Genomic DNA, 18,419 nt, shown 5'->3' on the forward strand with positions numbered 1-18,419 from the left:
TGTCAGCCCGAAAAAATTGCCTTGCTTTATGCAGCCACGGTAAGATTGGGGTTAAAGCCCATGCCACGCAAGTCTCCGCCTGCGCGCGACTCTCAACCTGCGAATTTGCCCCAGACCCTGACGTTTCAGGTAGCCCCTCCTAATCCGGAACACGGCCCACATTCCGCCGGTCCTGCCTTGACAGGCGTGACCCTAAGCCAATAAGGATGGAGGGCTGAGCCCAGCGGAGCCAATAGAGAAAGCCCGAGGAGTGGTGGAGGCAGACTCTACGAGCAAACAAGAAGACAGGCCCAAGATGGAGGCGGCGGCGGCTGTTGCTGCCTGACAGGTGAGGGTGGGCCCAGCAGGGTAGGTTTCTGGAGGGACCGTCCAGCACGGGCAGGGAGCTGGGGCTGAAAGCTTAGCTCCAGGGTGGCCGCGCATGGACCCCGACGCCCCCTGTCCGGAACTGGAGGAGTGGTTTGACCCGGGGCAAAACCATCGTCCACAGCGGGGGGTAGTGGTGGATAGACAGAAATAGGGGTGCACGGCTGTGGGGGATGGTTTCGCCCGCCTCGTGTGTAGGACGCCTGCGCAGAGCTGGAAGGCCTTCGGAAGGTGGGGCGGGGCAGGGCCGAATGGAGCTTGGGCTGTGGTGTGTTGTGCCCAGATCCCCTCTAAACCCCCTTAAGGTATCTGATGACTCTTCCTTACCAACAATGGGGAGTGCGTGGAGACACAGCTTACTACTCGTTTTCCTATTCTGTATTAGTGTCTGACCCACTAGGAGAATATTTGAGAATTCCCCCGTTACTCTTCCTTAACCCTCCCCAGCCTCCTTCCATTATCATCAGAAATATGTCTGTGTCTCCTTCATTACTTGTCAGGGAGAATTTTGGAGCCTCCCTGCTTTACCCTCATTCATCTCACCTCAACAGTGACTGGTGATGCACCATTACCCTCCTTTTCCCCATAACGATGTCTGGTGACCACCATTATCTGTTCTCTCCATTACAGTATGTAGTGACCTCTGTTACATCTTCCTTCAGCATAGTGTCTGTTGAGCCTCTGTGAAATCCCGATCACGGTCTGGTGGCTCCCATTAGCCAACTAACAGTCTGTGAGCCTGTCATCATTACAGCCCAGGGCTTAGGGATGCCCACAGTGCCCTTAAGAACACCCTGGTGCAGTTCCTATTTCCCCCAAACTGTGGGCAATATCTGATGTTCTTTTATTCACTCCCCTTCTCCCTCTCTGTGACTCCTCCCTCAGCACAGTATCTGATACCCCCCTTCTCCATTATAAAGCCAAGGCACTGTTCCTGTCCATAATGTTCCTGACACACCCCAGTGCACTGTGTGCTGACTTCCCCATTAGCCCCCAGTAAAGACTTGTGTTCTCCTGTGCCCTCAAGAACAGTGTGTGCTGTCTCTCATTGTGTTGTCCTACCCCCACTTGGCCCCATGCAGTTAATCTGAGATCTTGGCTGGGCTGAGTGAAGGAGGAACTAGATCCACTTCAAGGTGTTAACAGGCTCCCTTGGTCTGCTGTGTGGAAATTAGGCTACTGGGGGTGACGTGGAGCCTGGAGATTGAAATTTATTTTTTGTCCCCTGCTACTGTGCTTCCAGACTATCATTATCAGATCTCTGAATTCCTCCTCTGTCTTCTAGGAGCCCCATGGCACCTGCCCAGCCCCACCTCAGCCCGTCTTGACAAAGTCCTAGGCTCCATGGAGCCACCACGGGCACCCCCTGCCAATGGGGCTGAGCCGTCCCGGGCAGTGGGCACTGTAAAAGTGTACCTGCCCAACAAGCAACGCACGGTGGTGAGTCTCATGGGAGCAAAACTGGCAGGGGTGCAGATGGACCCAGTTGTAAATCTTGGATCAGAAGGATAACTAAGGCTGGGAGGAGGCTTTTGCTGAGGGATGGGAGAGTTGGCTGGGGCCTCTGTTGGGTACTGATCCCCCACACCTGCACAGGTGACTGTCCGGGATGGCATGAGTGTCTATGACTCTTTAGACAAGGCCCTCAAGGTACGGGGTCTCAATCAGGATTGCTGTGTGGTCTACCGGCTCATCAAAGGGTAAGTGTGGCATACCCTTCACCCCCAACCAACAGGTGCCCAGCCTCCCATCTTCTCCTCAGAGTCATCTGACTCCTTCTTTACTCTGTCGCAGAGTTACCATTAGTCTTCCCTTAGTTTAGTGAATCCGTGAGTCCATCCAGCTTTTGTTTCATTACTTCATAAGTTTGTTGGCCTATAAGGTCAACAACTTACTCTGCTTGGCCCTCAGGTCTTCACTCTGCTCCATCACCTCCCAGAGTTCATCTGTTTCGTTCTTTCACTATTTCATCAACTTGTCAGCTCTCTCCTACCTCCACTTTCCCATTCTCTGTCTGCTGAGTTGGGTCTTGCTGACATTTCATTTATCCCTCTGTTCTGGGGTTCCTTAATTTTTTAATTCAATTCACATATTGATTTTTATTTGTTTCAGTGCCTCATCAGCCGTTTTTTCAGGGGCTTGTTTAGTTTTTTCATCATCTCATTTGCTCTTCACTCTGAGATTTAGTTGTTTTTTCATCATCTCATTTGCTCTTCACTTTGTGATTAAGAGCATGGACTCTTCACACTGTCCTGCCACTCACAATCCCTTGTGGCTTTAGGCAAATCACTTTCTGCCCCTGAACCTCAACTTTCCTATGTGTAAAATGGGGGCAAGGATAGTAACTAGTTCCTAGGGTTACTGTGATGGGAATGAAACATGCCAGATATTACTCCATGGATGGCAGACTTGGAGGGACTTTTAGGAGTTCCTTGCCTCCCCAGGGCCCCTGTCTGCCTTTCCACTCACTCCTTTCTGTGCCTCCTGCAGACGAAAGACGGTCACTGCCTGGGACACAGCCATTGCTCCCCTGGATGGCGAGGAGCTCATTGTGGAGGTCCTTGAAGATGTCCCACTGACCATGCACAATTTTGTGAGTGCAGGGTGTGTAGTGGGGGCAGACCCTGGGCATTAGGGGAGGGTCCTTGACCAGGCCTCAACCTTCCTGCTTTGTGGCAGCAGGTACGGAAGACGTTCTTCAGCCTGGCATTCTGTGACTTCTGCCTTAAGTTTCTGTTCCATGGCTTCCGCTGCCAAACCTGTGGCTACAAGTTCCACCAGCATTGTTCCTCCAAGGTCCCCACAGTCTGTGTTGATATGAGTACCAACCGCCGACAGTGAGCCTGGCCTGGGGTGGGTGGGTGGGGAATGGGGAGGACACAAGCCCAGCCACAAGGCTCTTACAGACAGCTCACCCTTGTCCCTTTGCTCTATACCTTAATACCCTCAAGGTTCTACCACAGTGTCCAGGATTTGTCCGGAGGCTCCAGACAGCACGAGGCTCCCTCAAACCGCCCCCTGAATGAGCCGCTAACCCCTCAGGGTCCCAGGTACAGATGCCTTAGCTAAAGGGCTGCTGTCAGGTGAGGAAGATCTGGAGGCCCCTTTAAACCACAAGCCATTCTTTATTCATTTGTTTACTTGACAACATTTGTTGAACACCTACAAGTATGAGTAAGGACATGGAGCTATGGGACCTTGGGAAAGTCACCTAATCTCTCTGGGCCTCAGTTTTCTCATCTGTAAATGGAACAATGATACTTTTTACCACATAGGGTTCTGGTGAGGATTAAATGAGTTAAGACATATCTGTTGCTTATAACAAGATCTGGTACGGAGTATAAGTTCTTATTATTAACTATAAACATATATATGTATATATGTACATATATGTAAAAGCATATAACTATTAATTCTTCCAGTATAATGATGCTCAAGCCTTCCCATTTTTAAATATATGTATTTAATCATAAATTCCCTTTTATTTTTTATATCAAGTATTATAATACTGTAGTATTTCTATGTTAAAATATATTTTTGCTCTAATATATAAGTTTATAAAATACATGTTTTATATATCTATATTATATATTTTTATTACCTCTGTATTTGTATATATTAATATATCGTGTTATATTTATAATGTTTTTATATAATATAGAACATATTTTTATGTAATATATAAAATAGTAAAATTGGAGCATTCTGTTATTTTTAATTATGGATGTAAGTAGATTAATTACCTGTGAACTTCATTTCAGGATAGTGGAAGGGAACATTAAGAAATATTTTTGTAATGATCTATATAACATATGTATAATATGTACGTATAACATATATAACATTATAATATGTATATTTTGAAACATTGCCATTTTAATATAGATCAGTGTTATATGTTATATATTATATAATACAAAATATATTTGAATAGCACATATATTTATAAAGTATTATATATTACTCTTTCCCCCACTATCTATGTGGCTCCCTGTCTCTCCTTTAGGTCTTTGCTCAGATGTCAGCTCCTTAGAGAAGCCTTTCCTGACATCACCAGTGACACTTTCTGTCTCCTTATTTTGCTTTATTTTTTTTCTTTATTGAACCTATCACCATCAGATAGATTAAATATTCTTTGTTTTTGTTTTTGTTTTTTTTTTATTTCTCTCTCTCCCTGCTGGAACATCAGCCCCATGAGGGCAAAAACTTTTATTTGTTTTGCCCACAGTTTTATTTCCACTACCTAGCATGGTATCTGGCACCTGGCAGGCACTCAATAAATGTTACTTGAACAAATGAGTAATAGTAATAACAGTACACGTTTACTCTGTGTGAGCTAAGCACAAGTTTACAATGGGGCAGGGGTGGCCAGTGACTGGTTCTCATTCATTTCCAACAGAGTGAGTTTCACAGCCTTTCCCCTGGCTGGCTCCTGCACCCAGCACGGCGACCCTGAGCCTTCCCTTCCCTGCCCCAATGGCAGCCCCCCTCAGCATCGCTCACATCCACCCCCAATGTCCATATATGGTCGCGCTGCAGCGGCCCCCGGTTTCCCAGCCTCATCGGGTGGTGTCAAGGGGACATTCATGGGGGATCACTGGGCAGAGGTGAGAGCCATTCCTCTTGGCCTCCATGCCCTCTCTCTGACTCCTTTCCCTCTTCTTTTAGCTCACTACCCAGAGTTTCAGCACTGATGGTGAGCCCCCACTGCCTGCACCCTCAGCACACCCCTCCACTCCACTTGTCTCCACTCACTTCTCCACAATCACAGCTGCTGGTAATAGAGGTGGTGGAGATGGAGCCCCCCGGGGGAGCCCCAGCCCAGCCACCGTGTCCTCGGGGAGGAAGTCCCCACATTCCAAGTCCCCATCAGAACAGCGGGAGCGGAAGCCTTTGGCCGATGACAAGAAGAAAGTGGTAAGCTCCAGGGGAAACCTGTGGGGGGCACCACAGGCTGAGTGATAAGGGATGTGGGCAGCCCCCTGAGATGCCACCCATGTGGCCCACAGAAGAATCTAGGGTACCGGGATTCGGGCTATTACTGGGAGGTGCCACCCAGTGAGGTGCAGCTGCTGAAGAGGATCGGGACGGGCTCATTTGGCACTGTGTTTCGCGGGCGGTGGCATGGAGATGTGGCTGTGAAGGTGCTCAAGGTGGCCCAACCCACAGCTGAGCAGGCCCAGGCCTTCAAGAACGAGATGCAGGTGCTCAGGTGAGCTTGCATGGGTGTGGATGGGGAATTAGGGTGGTGAGCATGGCCTTGGTGCCTCTGGGGAGAGGCTGTGCTTGGGGCAGTTCTGCATATCACCTGTGTTTGTGTTGTGTCATCACCATAGGCATAAGTTGTTTTTCTGTCAAGGGTGTCCCTTCCCCCTCTGGGAAATAGGTATGTTTAGAGAACCTCTGATGATGTTATTGTGTTTGGGTTAATATTGATATTAATTAACGGCTCTGCCTCCAAAACGTGGGTCATCTTTGCCTGCTGTGAAATGGGTATGGCCGTAGGACATTATTAACATCATTGCGTGCACTTACATTAGTAGCAGAATGCTAGTTAACTGCATCGCCATAAAGGATTGCATCCTTCCTTCCCCTCTGCTTGTACTGCATCACTAGTATTATGTTTACTGTGTTACATTTTTGTCATTAATTAATTATAATAATGCCATAATTTAAAGAACAGTATTACAGTTGACCCTTGAACAACATGGGTTTGAACTTTGCACATCCACTTAAACATGGATTCTTTTCTTTCTTTTTATTATTAGCTTCAGGTGTACATGGATTTTTTCTTTTTTTTAATGTTTTTATTTTTTATTAAGTTTATTGGGATAACATTAGTTAATTATATAGTTTTCAGATGTACATTATAATTTGACATCTATATATTCTATTTTGTGATTACCACCCAAAATCCAGTTGGATTTTTTCAGTAAATACTGTAAATGTATTTTCTCTTCCTTATGATATTCTTAATAACATTTTCTTTGCTCTAGCTTACTTTATTGTAAGAATACAGTATATAATACATATAACATACAAAATATGTGTTAATCAACTGTTTATGTTATCAGTAAGGCTTCTGGTCAACAATAGGCTGTTAGTAGTTAAGTTCTGGGGAAGTCAAAAGTTATATGTGGATTTTCAACTGTGTGGGGGGTCGACACTTGTTCAAGGGTCATCTGTATTAACTATAATCAGAACCTAATTTAATCATTGTTTAATTAATGATTATATTTAGTCTACTTAATATATCATTGATACTATATTAATTCATTCACAAAGATGTTCCTTTTTTGCTGCTATAGTTACTACCACTCCTAGAGTTGCTAACATGGCCTTTCCCCTCTGACAAATGGGCATAGTTATGTTACAGAATTAATGTTATTATAATTCCTTGTTCTATTTTAATATTTATCCTCATAATGGATGTCATAGTAAGAAAACTTTTATTCTATTTCTGTGAAGTAGCAATGATTTGAACATGCTGTTAATTTGCATTCTATTAATATTTTAACCATAATCTGACTGCTATGAAGAACATTCATGTGCTGTGTTATCTGCTTTGATGTGCCAAAATTACAGAGCATCGTCAATGTTACAGTTGACGATGAACAATGCAGGGTTTAGGGGTGCCGACCTCCCTACACTGTCAAAAATCCATGTGTAACTTTTGACTCCCCCAAAAGTTAGTCATCTCTCAATATCCATGGGGGATTGGTTCCAGGACCCCCGACAGATATCAAAATCCACAGGTGCTCAAGTTCCCTATATAAAATGGCATAGATCAGTGCATATAATCGGACCTCTGCATCTGTGGACCTCAACCTCAGATCAAAATGGTACAGGTATTTATTGAAAGATATCTATGTATAAGTGGACCTGTGTAGTTGAAACCCATATTGTTAAGGGTCAACTGTATTTGCATTTGTGTTACCATAACTGGAGTTAATACTTCTATAAGGAATGAAGGCTTTCTTCTAAATTAGGGCAGATCTATTCATATGTGACAGTTTCTGTGAGGTAGAGCCGGGTACCCAGGAGTGATAACAACAAGGACAGTGAAATTTTCAAAGGGCTTACTTGTGTTTGGTGCTGTTCTAAGTTACTTACAGATTATTTACTCACTCCTCCCAACATCTCCATAAGGTAGCTTATATAATTTTCACAGTTTTACAGTGGAGGAAAATGAGGTACAGAGAGGTTAAGTGTTGCACAGTGAGTGCATGGGGAAGCCTGCATTGGAACATAGAAGCTAACTTGAATCCAAACCCCAAGCTCTTTACCTCTAAGCCTCTCGTGGTAATTAACAGGATATAATCACACATTACTGATATTTTTATCTGGAATTTATCAATATTACGATATATCAGTGAAGAAGGTTGGCATTTCACTTTCAAAGAAGGTTGGCATTCCACTTTTTTGTCTGGAAAATGGTCACAGGCCCAGATCACGGTCAGGGTCAGAGATGTGGCAGCTGTTGATGATTAAGATGCTACTGGTCCACAGAGGGGTAGAGGCAGTAACCTGTCCCTCCTGGTTTTGTTGGGAGACTCGGATAAGGAAGCTCAGGACTTAAGCCCAGCACTGAATTAGCCCAGCAAATATATCTCATAAATTCATTGCATCTGGCCATAGTCTGGCCCTGAGCTTCCTAAAAGACAGGATGAAAATGACAACAGAAGTCAGCAGTGAACAACATCATCTCTCATTCTCGAAAAGTGAGTGACAGTTGCTGTTTCCCCCACCCTGCCCTGATACCACCCTCCCTGCCTGCAGGAAGACACGTCATGTCAACATCTTGCTGTTCATGGGCTTCATGACCCGGCCGGGGTTCGCCATCATCACACAGTGGTGTGAGGGCTCCAGCCTCTACCACCACCTCCATGTGGCTGACACACGTTTTGACATGGTCCAGCTCATTGATGTGGCCCGGCAGACTGCCCAGGGCATGGAGTGAGCCTCCCAGCCCAAAGACTAGGGAGGAGGTTGGGGGAGGGAGATGAGGTAGCCCCAGCCAATTTGCCACCTGCTTCCATCCCCACAGCTACCTCCATGCCAAGAACATCATCCACCGAGATCTCAAGTCTAACAGTATCTACCTGTCCCTGTCTAAGGCTGGGGTGGGGTGAGGACTTAAAGGAATGGCTCTTGTGGAGCAGGAACTTCTGGGAATGAATAGAGAGGTACACGTGTTTCATGGCCCTTGCCAGGTAGCAGAGCTGTGGCCGGTGAGGAGCCTTAAATGGGAGTCTCTTGGTCAGGAGTCAGAGTTGTGGCTTGTTCAGGTACTGTTCTTGGGGACTGTGATCAGAGTATGAGGTGTGGCAGTCGTGGAGGGCATTACAGGGAGTTTCTGATCAGAGTCACAGGCATGGCAGGTATGGGTGCTGCCCTTAGTGAGACTTCCTGGTCAGGAGCCACAGCGGGGCCAAGTGTAGGGGACGTTAATCGGAGCTCCCCACCCAAGTCAAGGTTGTGGTGGGTTTTTGTGACATTGGGGGACTTCTGGTCAGGTTTAGAGGCATGACTGATGTTGAGGCATTAATGAGAGCATCCCAGTCAGGGTGAGAGGTGTGGCTATTGGGAGTCCCTGTAGTGGCCCTTGACCTCGGTGGACATCTTTTTACATGAGGGACTTACGGTGAAGATCGGTGACTTTGGCCTGGCCACAGTGAAGACGCGGTGGAGTGGAGCTCAGCCTTTGGAACAGCCCTCGGGCTCTGTGCTATGGATGGTGAGTTGGGTCAGGCTAGGGGCTGGACCAGAGCATATAGGGACCTGGGCTGCAGGCTGGGATATAGGGGGATGAGTGGCGATGGGGATGCCTCTACCAAGTGTGGGTGTCTAGATTGCTCACGTTTCACCTCACGTGAGTGGCTCTGAGTTGTATCCAGTGTGGCTAGTGGGACCTAGGATTATGGGCCAGCCACTTGCTGACCTCCATGGTTCCCCTGCCTGGTTTGGCCTATTGAAGGCGGCTGAGGTGATTCGTATGCAGGACCCGAACCCCTACAGCTTCCAGTCGGATGTCTACGCCTATGGGGTTGTGCTCTATGAGCTCATGACCGGCTCCCTGCCTTACAGCCACATTGGCAGCCGTGACCAGGTGAGCCCCATACCTTACCCACAATCTCCCAGGCTAAGGGATACCCCCTCAGCCTCTAAACCCCCATTTCCTTTGTATAGACCGAGAATGCCACACTTCCTCTAGAAACCCAAAATGTTCTGGGCTGAGAACTCCCAGAATCTTCTGGGTCTTCCATACCCAGAATCTTCTCCTTCCCCCACGTCCACAATCCTCTGGGTCCTCAAAGTCCAGAATCTTCTGAATCCCCTATACTCAGAATCCACCTAGGCCCCCACATACCTAGAAGCCCTCTGGACCCCTAGACAACTGCCAGTCCCCTGGCCTGAGTACTCAAAATCCTACAAGTCCCCAAAGCCCAGAATCCCATTTCTCCCAGAAACAGATCCCCTTTGTGTTTCTGGAATACTCAAAGATAACCACAATTATTCAGGCTTCAGGACCCTGGTACCCACAATACTCTAGGCCCAAGACTCTCATGGTTTTCTGGGTTCAAAGCCTAGAATTTCCCAGGTCCTCAGACACCCATGATCTAGGCACCAGATACCAGTAGTCCTACATGCTACATGGACCCATAGTCCTCAGGCCCCAGATCCCCACAGAAACACAAACTCCTAAGGGCTAGAATCCTTTAGTTCCTTCCAGACTCAGAAGTTCACATTTCCCCTAGACTTAGTACTTTCCAGGCCCATAAGCCCCCTAGAAATCTGTGGATCCATAATCCTCTGGGCCCCAAACACCTATAATCCTTACTTCCTTCAAGCTGAAATCCCTATATTCTGCAAGCAGACAATCCTTCCAAGGCCTCAGAGACCCAGAATCCTTGGATTCACAAGACAGTACAATCCTCAGAGCCCCAATACCCAGAATACCCCAGTTCCCCAAAAGGAACATCCCAAGTCCCTTAAGACCCAAAATTTCCTGGACCTCCCAGCCCACATCAGACATTCCTGTCCTCCCCTAGATTATCTTTATGGTGGGCCGTGGCTATCTGTCTCCTGACCTCAGCAAAATCTCTAGTAACTGCCCCAAAGCCATGCGACGCCTGCTGTCCGACTGCCTGAAGTTCCAGCGGGAGGAGCGGCCTCTCTTCCCCCAGGTGGGCCGGGTAGGAGGGCTGGAAACCTTGGGGAGGAGACCGATGAGGAGGAAGACTCAGAGGGGTGAATGTGAACCATGTTTGTTCAAGGCTCAGAGGTGTGCAATGTATGTATGTATGCTTCCCTGGGAGGGAGGCTGGGGTCTGGTGGTGTTGGGGTGCCTGTGTGGCTCTGGACACATACCCCCTCATGCACACCTGCCCCCAGATCCTGGCCACGATTGAGCTGCTGCAGCGGTCACTCCCCAAGATTGAGCGGAGTGCCTCAGAACCTTCTTTGCACCGTACCCAGGCTGATGAGTTGCCCGCCTGCCTACTCAGCGCAGCCCGCCTTGTGCCTTAGGTCTTGCCCCCAGCCACCAGGGAGCCTATCTCAGCCTGCCACGCCAAGGAGCCCTGCCCACCAACCAATCAATGTTCTATCTGCCCTGATACTGCCTCAGGATCCCCATGTGCTTTTCCAGTTCCTCTGGAATTGGGGGACCCCCAAAAGGCTGAGACCCCTGCCTCCATAGTTTGGTTTCCTCTTGGCTTTGAGGATACTTTTAAATTTGGGAGCTCCAATGGCTGGGATTTGTGGCAGGGATTCCATTTAGAACCTCTTTGGAATTTGTGCCTCATGTGCCTTCCACTGGATTTTGGGGTCCCCAGCACCCCATGTGGATTTTGGGGACCCCTCCGTCTCCCCCACCATTCAAGGACTCCCCTCTTTCTTCACCAAGAAGCACAGAATTCTGCTGGGCCTTTGCTTGTTTATTTTGCTTCCCGACTCTTCTCATGGGGTTCAGAGCCGCTGAGGGGTGGGAGTGAGTCCAGGCAAGGAGTAGAGTTTAGGGGGAGGTGCAGATCACACAAACAGCGCCACTGTACGCATCACCACAGGCGGCACAATGAACGAGGACCACATATGCCAAGCACGGCACAAGAGGAGGTCACGTCAGTCACAGACACAGACATCACGGCAAAGGTGGGGAAGTAGGGGACCACTGGCCTTCCATGTGCAGAGGATTCTGGGAGGGTGGGTGGAGTTTGCATATTTAAAGACAGCTGTCAGAGGCAGGAAAGTGGGGGAGGGGTCCCTGGGGAACTGAGGGGTCCTAGCAGTGGGAGGAGCTCCCATGTGTTGAATGGGGTTGGAGGGAGATGATAGGAAATCCTTGTGGGGCAGGTGGTAGAATTTGAAGAGATGGATCTTCAGAAATGGGAGATCCATGGAAGGGGACTCAAAGGTAGGGGTTTCTGAAGGATTTGGGAAATTTTGATGGGGAACAAAGTGTACTTGAGAGATCTGGGACCAGGAGTAGTGTTTTCCAGGAATTTCAGGACTCCAGGAGGGGACTCAGTGTTGTTAGGGCCAGAACAAGTTGCCTGGTGTTTGGGAGCTCCCAGGAAGGAAAACGCACTCTGGGGGACCAGGAGTAGAGGTCTTCAGGAATTTGGAGGTGTTAAAACTGAGAAAGTAGGTCTTCAGGTGACCAGGAGTGGGCTTCCAGAGGACTTGGCAATTCCAAACATGAGAATTGGGTTTAGGACCAGGAGTGAGGTTTCCTGAGGGACTTGGGCATTCTGAGGAGTGAGAAGAGGGATCTTGGTGAACCAGGAGAGGGCTTCTCAAGGGAGTTGGAGATTCCGAAAGTGAGAAGTGGATTCAGGGCCCAGAGAGGGGTTGCCCAGGGACTTGGGGATTCTCAGGATAGGGTGTCAGTCGGAGAAGAGGCTGGCGAAAGACTTCCTCAGGCTGCGGATGGTCTCAGCTTTCACCTCGTCCTGGCTAAGGCTGGGCCTGGGCGGGGCTGGCTCTGGAAGGTTGAAGGCATTGGTCAGAGACTGAGATTTGCTAGAGAGAGACAAGGTGGAGGCATGGGAGGAAGAGGGGGAAGAGGAAGGGAGGAGGGGGAGAGAAACACAATGTTACCCCAGGCCTGGCCCCAGCCCTGCCCCTCTGGTCCTGGGGCGGTGCCTGTGACCCTCCCACCCATCAGTATGGGCCTGGACCCTGATGGATTCTCAGGCAGAGTCAGGGAGTCCTGGGAGAGGAAGGGAGGACTTGGATCCGAGGTGAAGAAGTCTGGGATTAATGGGAAGAGTCCTGGGCGGAATCTTCTCTTCAAATCTAGGCTAGACTGGGATAAAGGTGAAGATGGTCAGGGAGGTTTCTAATCTCAGGGTGAGGAGTCCAGGAGGGAGTAGGGGGAGGCTGGACCAAGGACAGACTGGGAGGGGCAAATCTAAGAGAAAGCAGTTGGGTGGGACAGTAAGGACTTTTAAGAGAAGGTGCGGCTGGTCTGGAATGAACCATAAGAGGCAGAGAGAATGGCGTGATGATTTGGGAGGAGACAGAAATGGACCAGAAGGATTTGGGAATGAACTAGAAAGAAGTCTAGACTGTAGGAAAAGTATGAGGAGGATTTGAAGTGATATAGGAGGACTGTGAACTGGCCTGTGTTTGGGGCATTGGCTAGGAGGAGTCAAGTTGGGCAGGAGGAGGGTAACTTTGGCAGGAAAGGCTCCAAGATGGGAGGAGGACTTGGAGGGCTGGAAGGTACTGAAAGAGGGTCAGTAAGGTACCTGGGGTGGACTAAGAGGGGCTGAGGAAGGGGATTTTCTCAGGGCCTATTGGGAAGTCTCTGAATCAAAAGTGGGGTTTCCTTGGGATTCTGGCACCGATTCTCTGGGATGGAGGGCAGGAGCCTCTCTGGACTGGGAGGGGTGGCAGTTTAGGCGGGGAGTCTGGCCCAGACTGGAGATAGAGCTCTCAGGACCTCCAGATAGGATCTGGGTCTGAGGAACTTGGGAGCTGAGGCTGCCCACCCAGTGTAGGAGCATGTTTTGAGAGCAGCAAGGCAAGGGCTACTGTGGGGTCCCCTTACTTGAGCTGGGGGTGCGGGGGTCCCCCGGCAGCAGCGGTGGCAGGTTGCGGCACATCCTGGCTAGGTTTCTGGGCCAGCTGTGGCTTGGTGGGACGTCCAGCAGGGCCTGGGCCGCTGGGCCGTGGCTGCTGCGTGGTGGGTGGCCCAGTGCGGGGCATGGGACCTGCCTGGCTGGCCTGGCGGATAGGACCAGCAGGGCCTGGCGGTTTCTGGGGTGGGCCCTGGCGCTGCTGACCACCTGGTGGAGCCCCTGAGGCCTTTGGTGGAGCCTGACCGGAGACAGATGTCTGACGGGTAGCCTGTGGTGGACCTGCCTGTCGCTGGGGAGATGGGGAGGCAGGTGGGCGGGCTGCTGGGGGTGCTCCAGGTCCTCCTGCCACTGGCCGGGATTGGCGGCCTTGACCCTGGGTCAGTGGTGGGGCTTGAGACACAGGCTGCTGGGGTGCTGATGTGGGACTTGGTAGGCGCTGGGGCAGGGGGCTGCCAGCTGGGGGTCCAAGGCCTGAAAGGTGCTGCTGGCCCTGTGGGGGTGGGCGCTGCTGCAACAGAGGTCCCTGGCGTTGGGGGCCTGGGCCCGGCTGGGGAGGGCCACCTGAGGGACAGAGAAAGAGTAACACATGTGAGAAGCCAGCAAGTGAGAGGTGAGGGGAGTGACTGCAGGACAGTAGGGGCCCAAGAAGCCAGTCCCTCACTTACCCTGTGGTGGGGGTCGTTGCTGAGCAGGGGGCCCCACAGGCTGCTGGGAGGTCTGGCGGCCCAAGGGCAGGGCCCCTGGGGACACAGTCTGTGGTAGAGGAGTGGAGCAGGAGAGGTTAAAAATAGTTACCAGTCAGTAGAGCATCCGCCAATCAGAAAAACACGGGTTCCCTGTGTGCTGGGTGTTGTCTGTGTTTGCGGCTGAGCTGAGGGAAGTCAGGTTGTTGGGTGGGGACTTGCTCCCAGGGGAGGAGTTGGGAAGCACTCAGGGAAGTCAGAGTAGCAGCTATTTTATCAATTTTTAAAACAATTGGTAATTGCCGCCACACGAATAATGGTGACACCCTTAGCCTGCTGATGATCAGTTCTGTGACACAGCATGACCAAGGGCTGGCCTGCCCCCCACTAGCTGACCTGGATATGGGAGCCCCTGCCAGGGGAGGCATCCCGCTGTCGGGGCAGGGCCTGGGCCATCTTGTTGACCACAAGCTCTACGATGAGCTGCTTGTCTTCATCCTGGTGGTCACCAATGAGTGGCATGGAGGAGCCCACCACCTGGGGGAGGAAAAGAGACCCAGTGAAGAGAGAGGCAGTAGTAAGTGCGTATGAAGCTTACAGTGAAAGAGTGCTTTAAGTTGGCAGAAGGCATGGTGGCTGCCATGGAACAGCACTCAGTTTGAGGCATGGATATGCAGTGTGAGGAAAGCTTGCCTCCTACAAGGTACTGAACAGCTTATGAGGTACTAGCAGGGGTTGTCAAATTAGGGCCCACGGGCCAAATCTGGCCCAGCTTTTGTTTTTGTATGGCCCCCAAGCTAAGGATGGGTTTTACATTTTTTAATCGTTGAAAAAAAAGATTTCATGACATGTGAAATTATATGAAATTTAAATTTCAATGTCCATAAACAAAGTTTTATCTGAACACAGCCATGCTTTTTTAAAAAAGATGTCTGTGGCTGCTTTTGCAAAGTCAAGTAGCTTTAATGATATCATATGGCCCGCAAAGCCTAAAATGTGCACTGTCTGGCCCTTGACAGAAAATGTTTGCTGATCCCTGCTTTATAGTTTGCTCGGTGCTCTGTCCTTTACAAAGAACTCTGTTTTACATGGTACTTTACAGTTTACAAAGGACTATAAAATATATGGTGTGTTTAGATTTTAGAAAATGCTTTGCAAAGGGCACCACTGTTTACAAAACACTTTACAATGTATAAAGCACTGCTGTTTACCAAGCACTCCGAATTTTCAAGGCATTTTATAGTTTACAAATTGTTTTACTGTTTACCAGGGGCACTGCTGTTTACAAAGAGTTTTAAAATTTTGAAAGTGTTTTGCTTCAATAACAAAGACTTCCCACTTTAAAGAGCTCCCTTTTTATAGTTTTATAAAGCAGTTTGTTGTTCACCAAGGATGTCCTAATATATAAGGTACTTTACAGTTTGCAGAATGTTTTAATATCAACCAGTACTTTTTAGAAAGTATAGTTTACAAAGTGCTTTGGTATTTGCCAAGGACCTGTCAGTTCACAAAATAAAGGTTATTAAGTGCTTTGCCATTCACCAAGAGGGCTCAGTTCATGGAGCACTTTATAGTTTAACAAGTGTTTTGTTATTCACTAAGGATGTCTAAATTCACAAACAGTTTAGAGTTTACTAAGTATTTTTCCATTTGCCAGGGTGTCCCCATTCACAAGGCACTTTACAGTTCACTAAACATTTTATCATTCACTGAGGACCTTCTGGGCCATGGAGTGCTTTACAGTTTACAGAGTATTGCTGCTGTGCACCTCTTCCTCCCTCTATGGCCCCAACAATCCCTGGATGCTCCCACCTCAATGATGTGATCCCTTCCATCCTTGCCATGCAGCGCTTCCACTGCACAGATGTCCAGTCCCCCAAAAATCTCCGAGCACGTATCCACCCACAGCTTGTACCTGCCATGACACAGGGCAAGGAAGCCTGTCAGTGCCTTGCCTGGGCAGCCACACTCCCACTTTCACTTCCCCTCCCTGCTGAGTTCAGGCCAGCTACCTGTCAGACATGGCAATCTGCTCAAGCATTGCAGAGCCAGTGTTGGTCTTCCAGTTTCCTGAAACTGATGTCCTCCTGGGGAACAAAAGGAGAGAGGAAAGAGACTCAGAGGGACCTGGCCACCCAGGGCAGGGCAGAGAACCCCTACCCGGGCCTTGGTCTCTCCACTCACATGTAGGCCTTGTAGTTCTGCCCAATCTTTTGGACGCGCACATCATATTTGGCATCAATGAAGGGCTCGGCAGTGGCATATGTCTTGGTCAGTGCCACAACACTTGCAATGTCCTGGAAGTCATGCTGGTTGTCCACCTTGACCTATGGGAGGGGGTGGGGATCAGGGCCTGGGCAAGATAGGGCAGCAGTGGGCAGTGGGGATGCCTCGGGTTGGGGCATGCACACAAATGACACAGGTGAGCTGAGTACACAAAAATACGGTGGACACACCAAGGCATTCACACGTGTGTAATTGTGGACCTCCTGGTTTTTATATGTATACACAGAAAGTTGGGAGTATACAACTGTGAACATACTAAAAACTATTGAATTGTCCACCTTAAATGAGTAAGGTGCATGGTATATGAGTTATATCTCAATAAAACTGGGAAAATTGTGTATGCACAGTATATGGATACAGACACAAAATCAGTCGTACACATGATATACAGAGAGAAGCACAGACACACTCCAACATACAAATTACAAGTCTGCTTCTACATACACAGAGAAAAAGTCAGATGGAAAGCATAAAGGACCTCAAGACCCTTGAACATAAAAGATTACATAGTGTGTGTTATAATGCAGAGGTATGCATATACATAGATACAATGCTGTATACACTAACAAAATAACAGAACACATAAAAATTGGTCTAACAACATCTAAGAATGTGAGGGAAAATATACAAATAGATAAAAACACCCCAGGACACACAATTATACAAAATTACTGGTGTACATTGAATATACAACATACATCTACATACACATGCACAATGCCAGGAGTGTGCACCATTTACAAACACACAGACACTCCCCACCTGGGGACTTACCTTGCCCATCCCAGAGTGCGCATGCCCCATCTTCACAACCACAGGGTATGTTGTGCTGCTGAGCTGGTAGGATGGAAAGGCAAAGTACGGTCAGGACAGGAGGGCTAATTGCCAGGGATGGGGGTGGTGCTGAGGGGAGCCCACCCAGCAGGAGCTGCATTAGGAGCCATTTCCCAGAAGAGGTAGGTCAGAGACAGGCAGACTGTAGCCGGAAGTCACACAGCAGCGCCTTCTAGCTCAGAGTCAGTCCAGAGCCCTGTATGCCTGTCCCTCCCTTCACCATCCCCAAGTCCCAGATTTACCGCTTCTGCTTTCCCAGGCAAAGGCATGGGATTAGGGTGGGGGCCTTTTCCGGAAAAGGGAAAGTTTGTTTATACAGTGACTGGATGATAAAGAAGTGAGTGTGTTCATGTATGTCCCTGGAGGTGTAGTGGTGAGCATGTAGCAACTGGACCCTTCAGCCAGGCCTTGTATATAAGCCTTGTCTACATGCATACACAACCTAGAGACACACACAAATAAACCCTCAGAACTCAGATCTACATAACCAAACCCATAGATGCCCATGCATGTTGAGATCCACAAGACAGACCTGCAACTGACACAGGCTCCACAGCACACCTCACTCTCTGGCTACACAGACACTCACAGCCATTCAGCCAACCTGGTACTGTGTGGGTCAGGGGCCGGCACTCCTGGCCAGCCTCCTGGATGAGCAGCTTACACACAGCCCTCCTCTCATCACCCAAATCCACACAACAGTTAGAGGGACACACATGAAGGATTACCTATGCAATACAGAGACAACTCTCAAGGCACGGCCAAAGAACACAGAAGCACATACAAGTCTGACAGGCACGAACAACAGAACTGGACACATAGTCAACACTCACAGACACACGCAACACTCCTAGGCATACAACAAACAGAAGGACCCACACCATATTCAGAGGTACACACACTTCTAGATATTCACAGAACCACCGAGACCCATAACACAGAGACCCACATCACACTTCTGGGCACACAAAAATTATATCTAGGGACATACACGCAACATGCCTTGCTATATATACAAACGGGCATACACACAACTAGAGATACCCACATCCCTGCCAAACATACAGACAACACTCCTAGGCGTGTGTATGCACACGTATACACTCATGCTCACAATTCAGGTATGGGAATATCTCGAGTCTCCCCGACCCTGGGCAGGATA

At 48.9% G+C, this 18,419-nt stretch overlaps 2 protein-coding genes across 3 annotated transcripts in view; one reads left to right on the top strand and one right to left on the bottom strand.

The window, feature by feature from the left end:
* The first annotated feature begins 226 nt into the window (after positions 1-226).
* ARAF (A-Raf proto-oncogene, serine/threonine kinase) lies at positions 227-11,295 on the top strand. Its single transcript, XM_039866427.1, has 17 exons — positions 227-328; positions 1,652-1,806; positions 1,963-2,066; positions 2,857-2,959; positions 3,049-3,203; positions 3,318-3,416; positions 4,373-4,612; positions 4,809-4,932; positions 5,035-5,062; positions 5,138-5,283; positions 5,376-5,578; positions 8,146-8,322; positions 8,414-8,460; positions 8,985-9,103; positions 9,344-9,475; positions 10,419-10,553; positions 10,762-11,295. Exons 2-17 carry the CDS (start codon positions 1,711-1,713, stop codon positions 10,894-10,896), a joined length of 2,043 nt encoding a protein of 680 aa, XP_039722361.1. The 5' UTR covers positions 227-328; positions 1,652-1,710; the 3' UTR covers positions 10,897-11,295.
* SYN1 (synapsin I) overlaps positions 11,289-18,419 on the bottom strand; it is a 56,184-nt gene continuing 49,053 nt past the window's right edge. The window contains exons 6-13 of one of the 2 annotated variants that reach the window (XM_039866418.1): positions 17,198-17,260; positions 16,322-16,464; positions 16,150-16,224; positions 15,950-16,052; positions 14,534-14,674; positions 14,120-14,207; positions 13,424-14,015; positions 11,289-12,352 (exon numbers count right to left, since the gene is read on the bottom strand). In XM_039866418.1, the coding sequence (XP_039722352.1) occupies positions 12,325-12,352; positions 13,424-14,015; positions 14,120-14,207; positions 14,534-14,674; positions 15,950-16,052; positions 16,150-16,224; positions 16,322-16,464; positions 17,198-17,260 (1,233 nt within the window). In that variant the 3' untranslated portion in view covers positions 11,289-12,324. Of the gene's footprint in view, positions 12,391-13,423; positions 14,016-14,119; positions 14,208-14,533; positions 14,675-15,949; positions 16,053-16,149; positions 16,225-16,321; positions 16,465-17,197; positions 17,261-18,419 lie in introns of both variants that reach the window. The other variant, XM_039866419.1, reaches the window with a different exon arrangement.

This window comes from Pteropus medius, unplaced genomic scaffold, assembly GCF_902729225.1.
Source record: "Pteropus medius unplaced genomic scaffold, Ma_sr-lr_union100, whole genome shotgun sequence".
Taxonomy (NCBI): Eukaryota; Metazoa; Chordata; class Mammalia; order Chiroptera; family Pteropodidae; genus Pteropus; species Pteropus medius.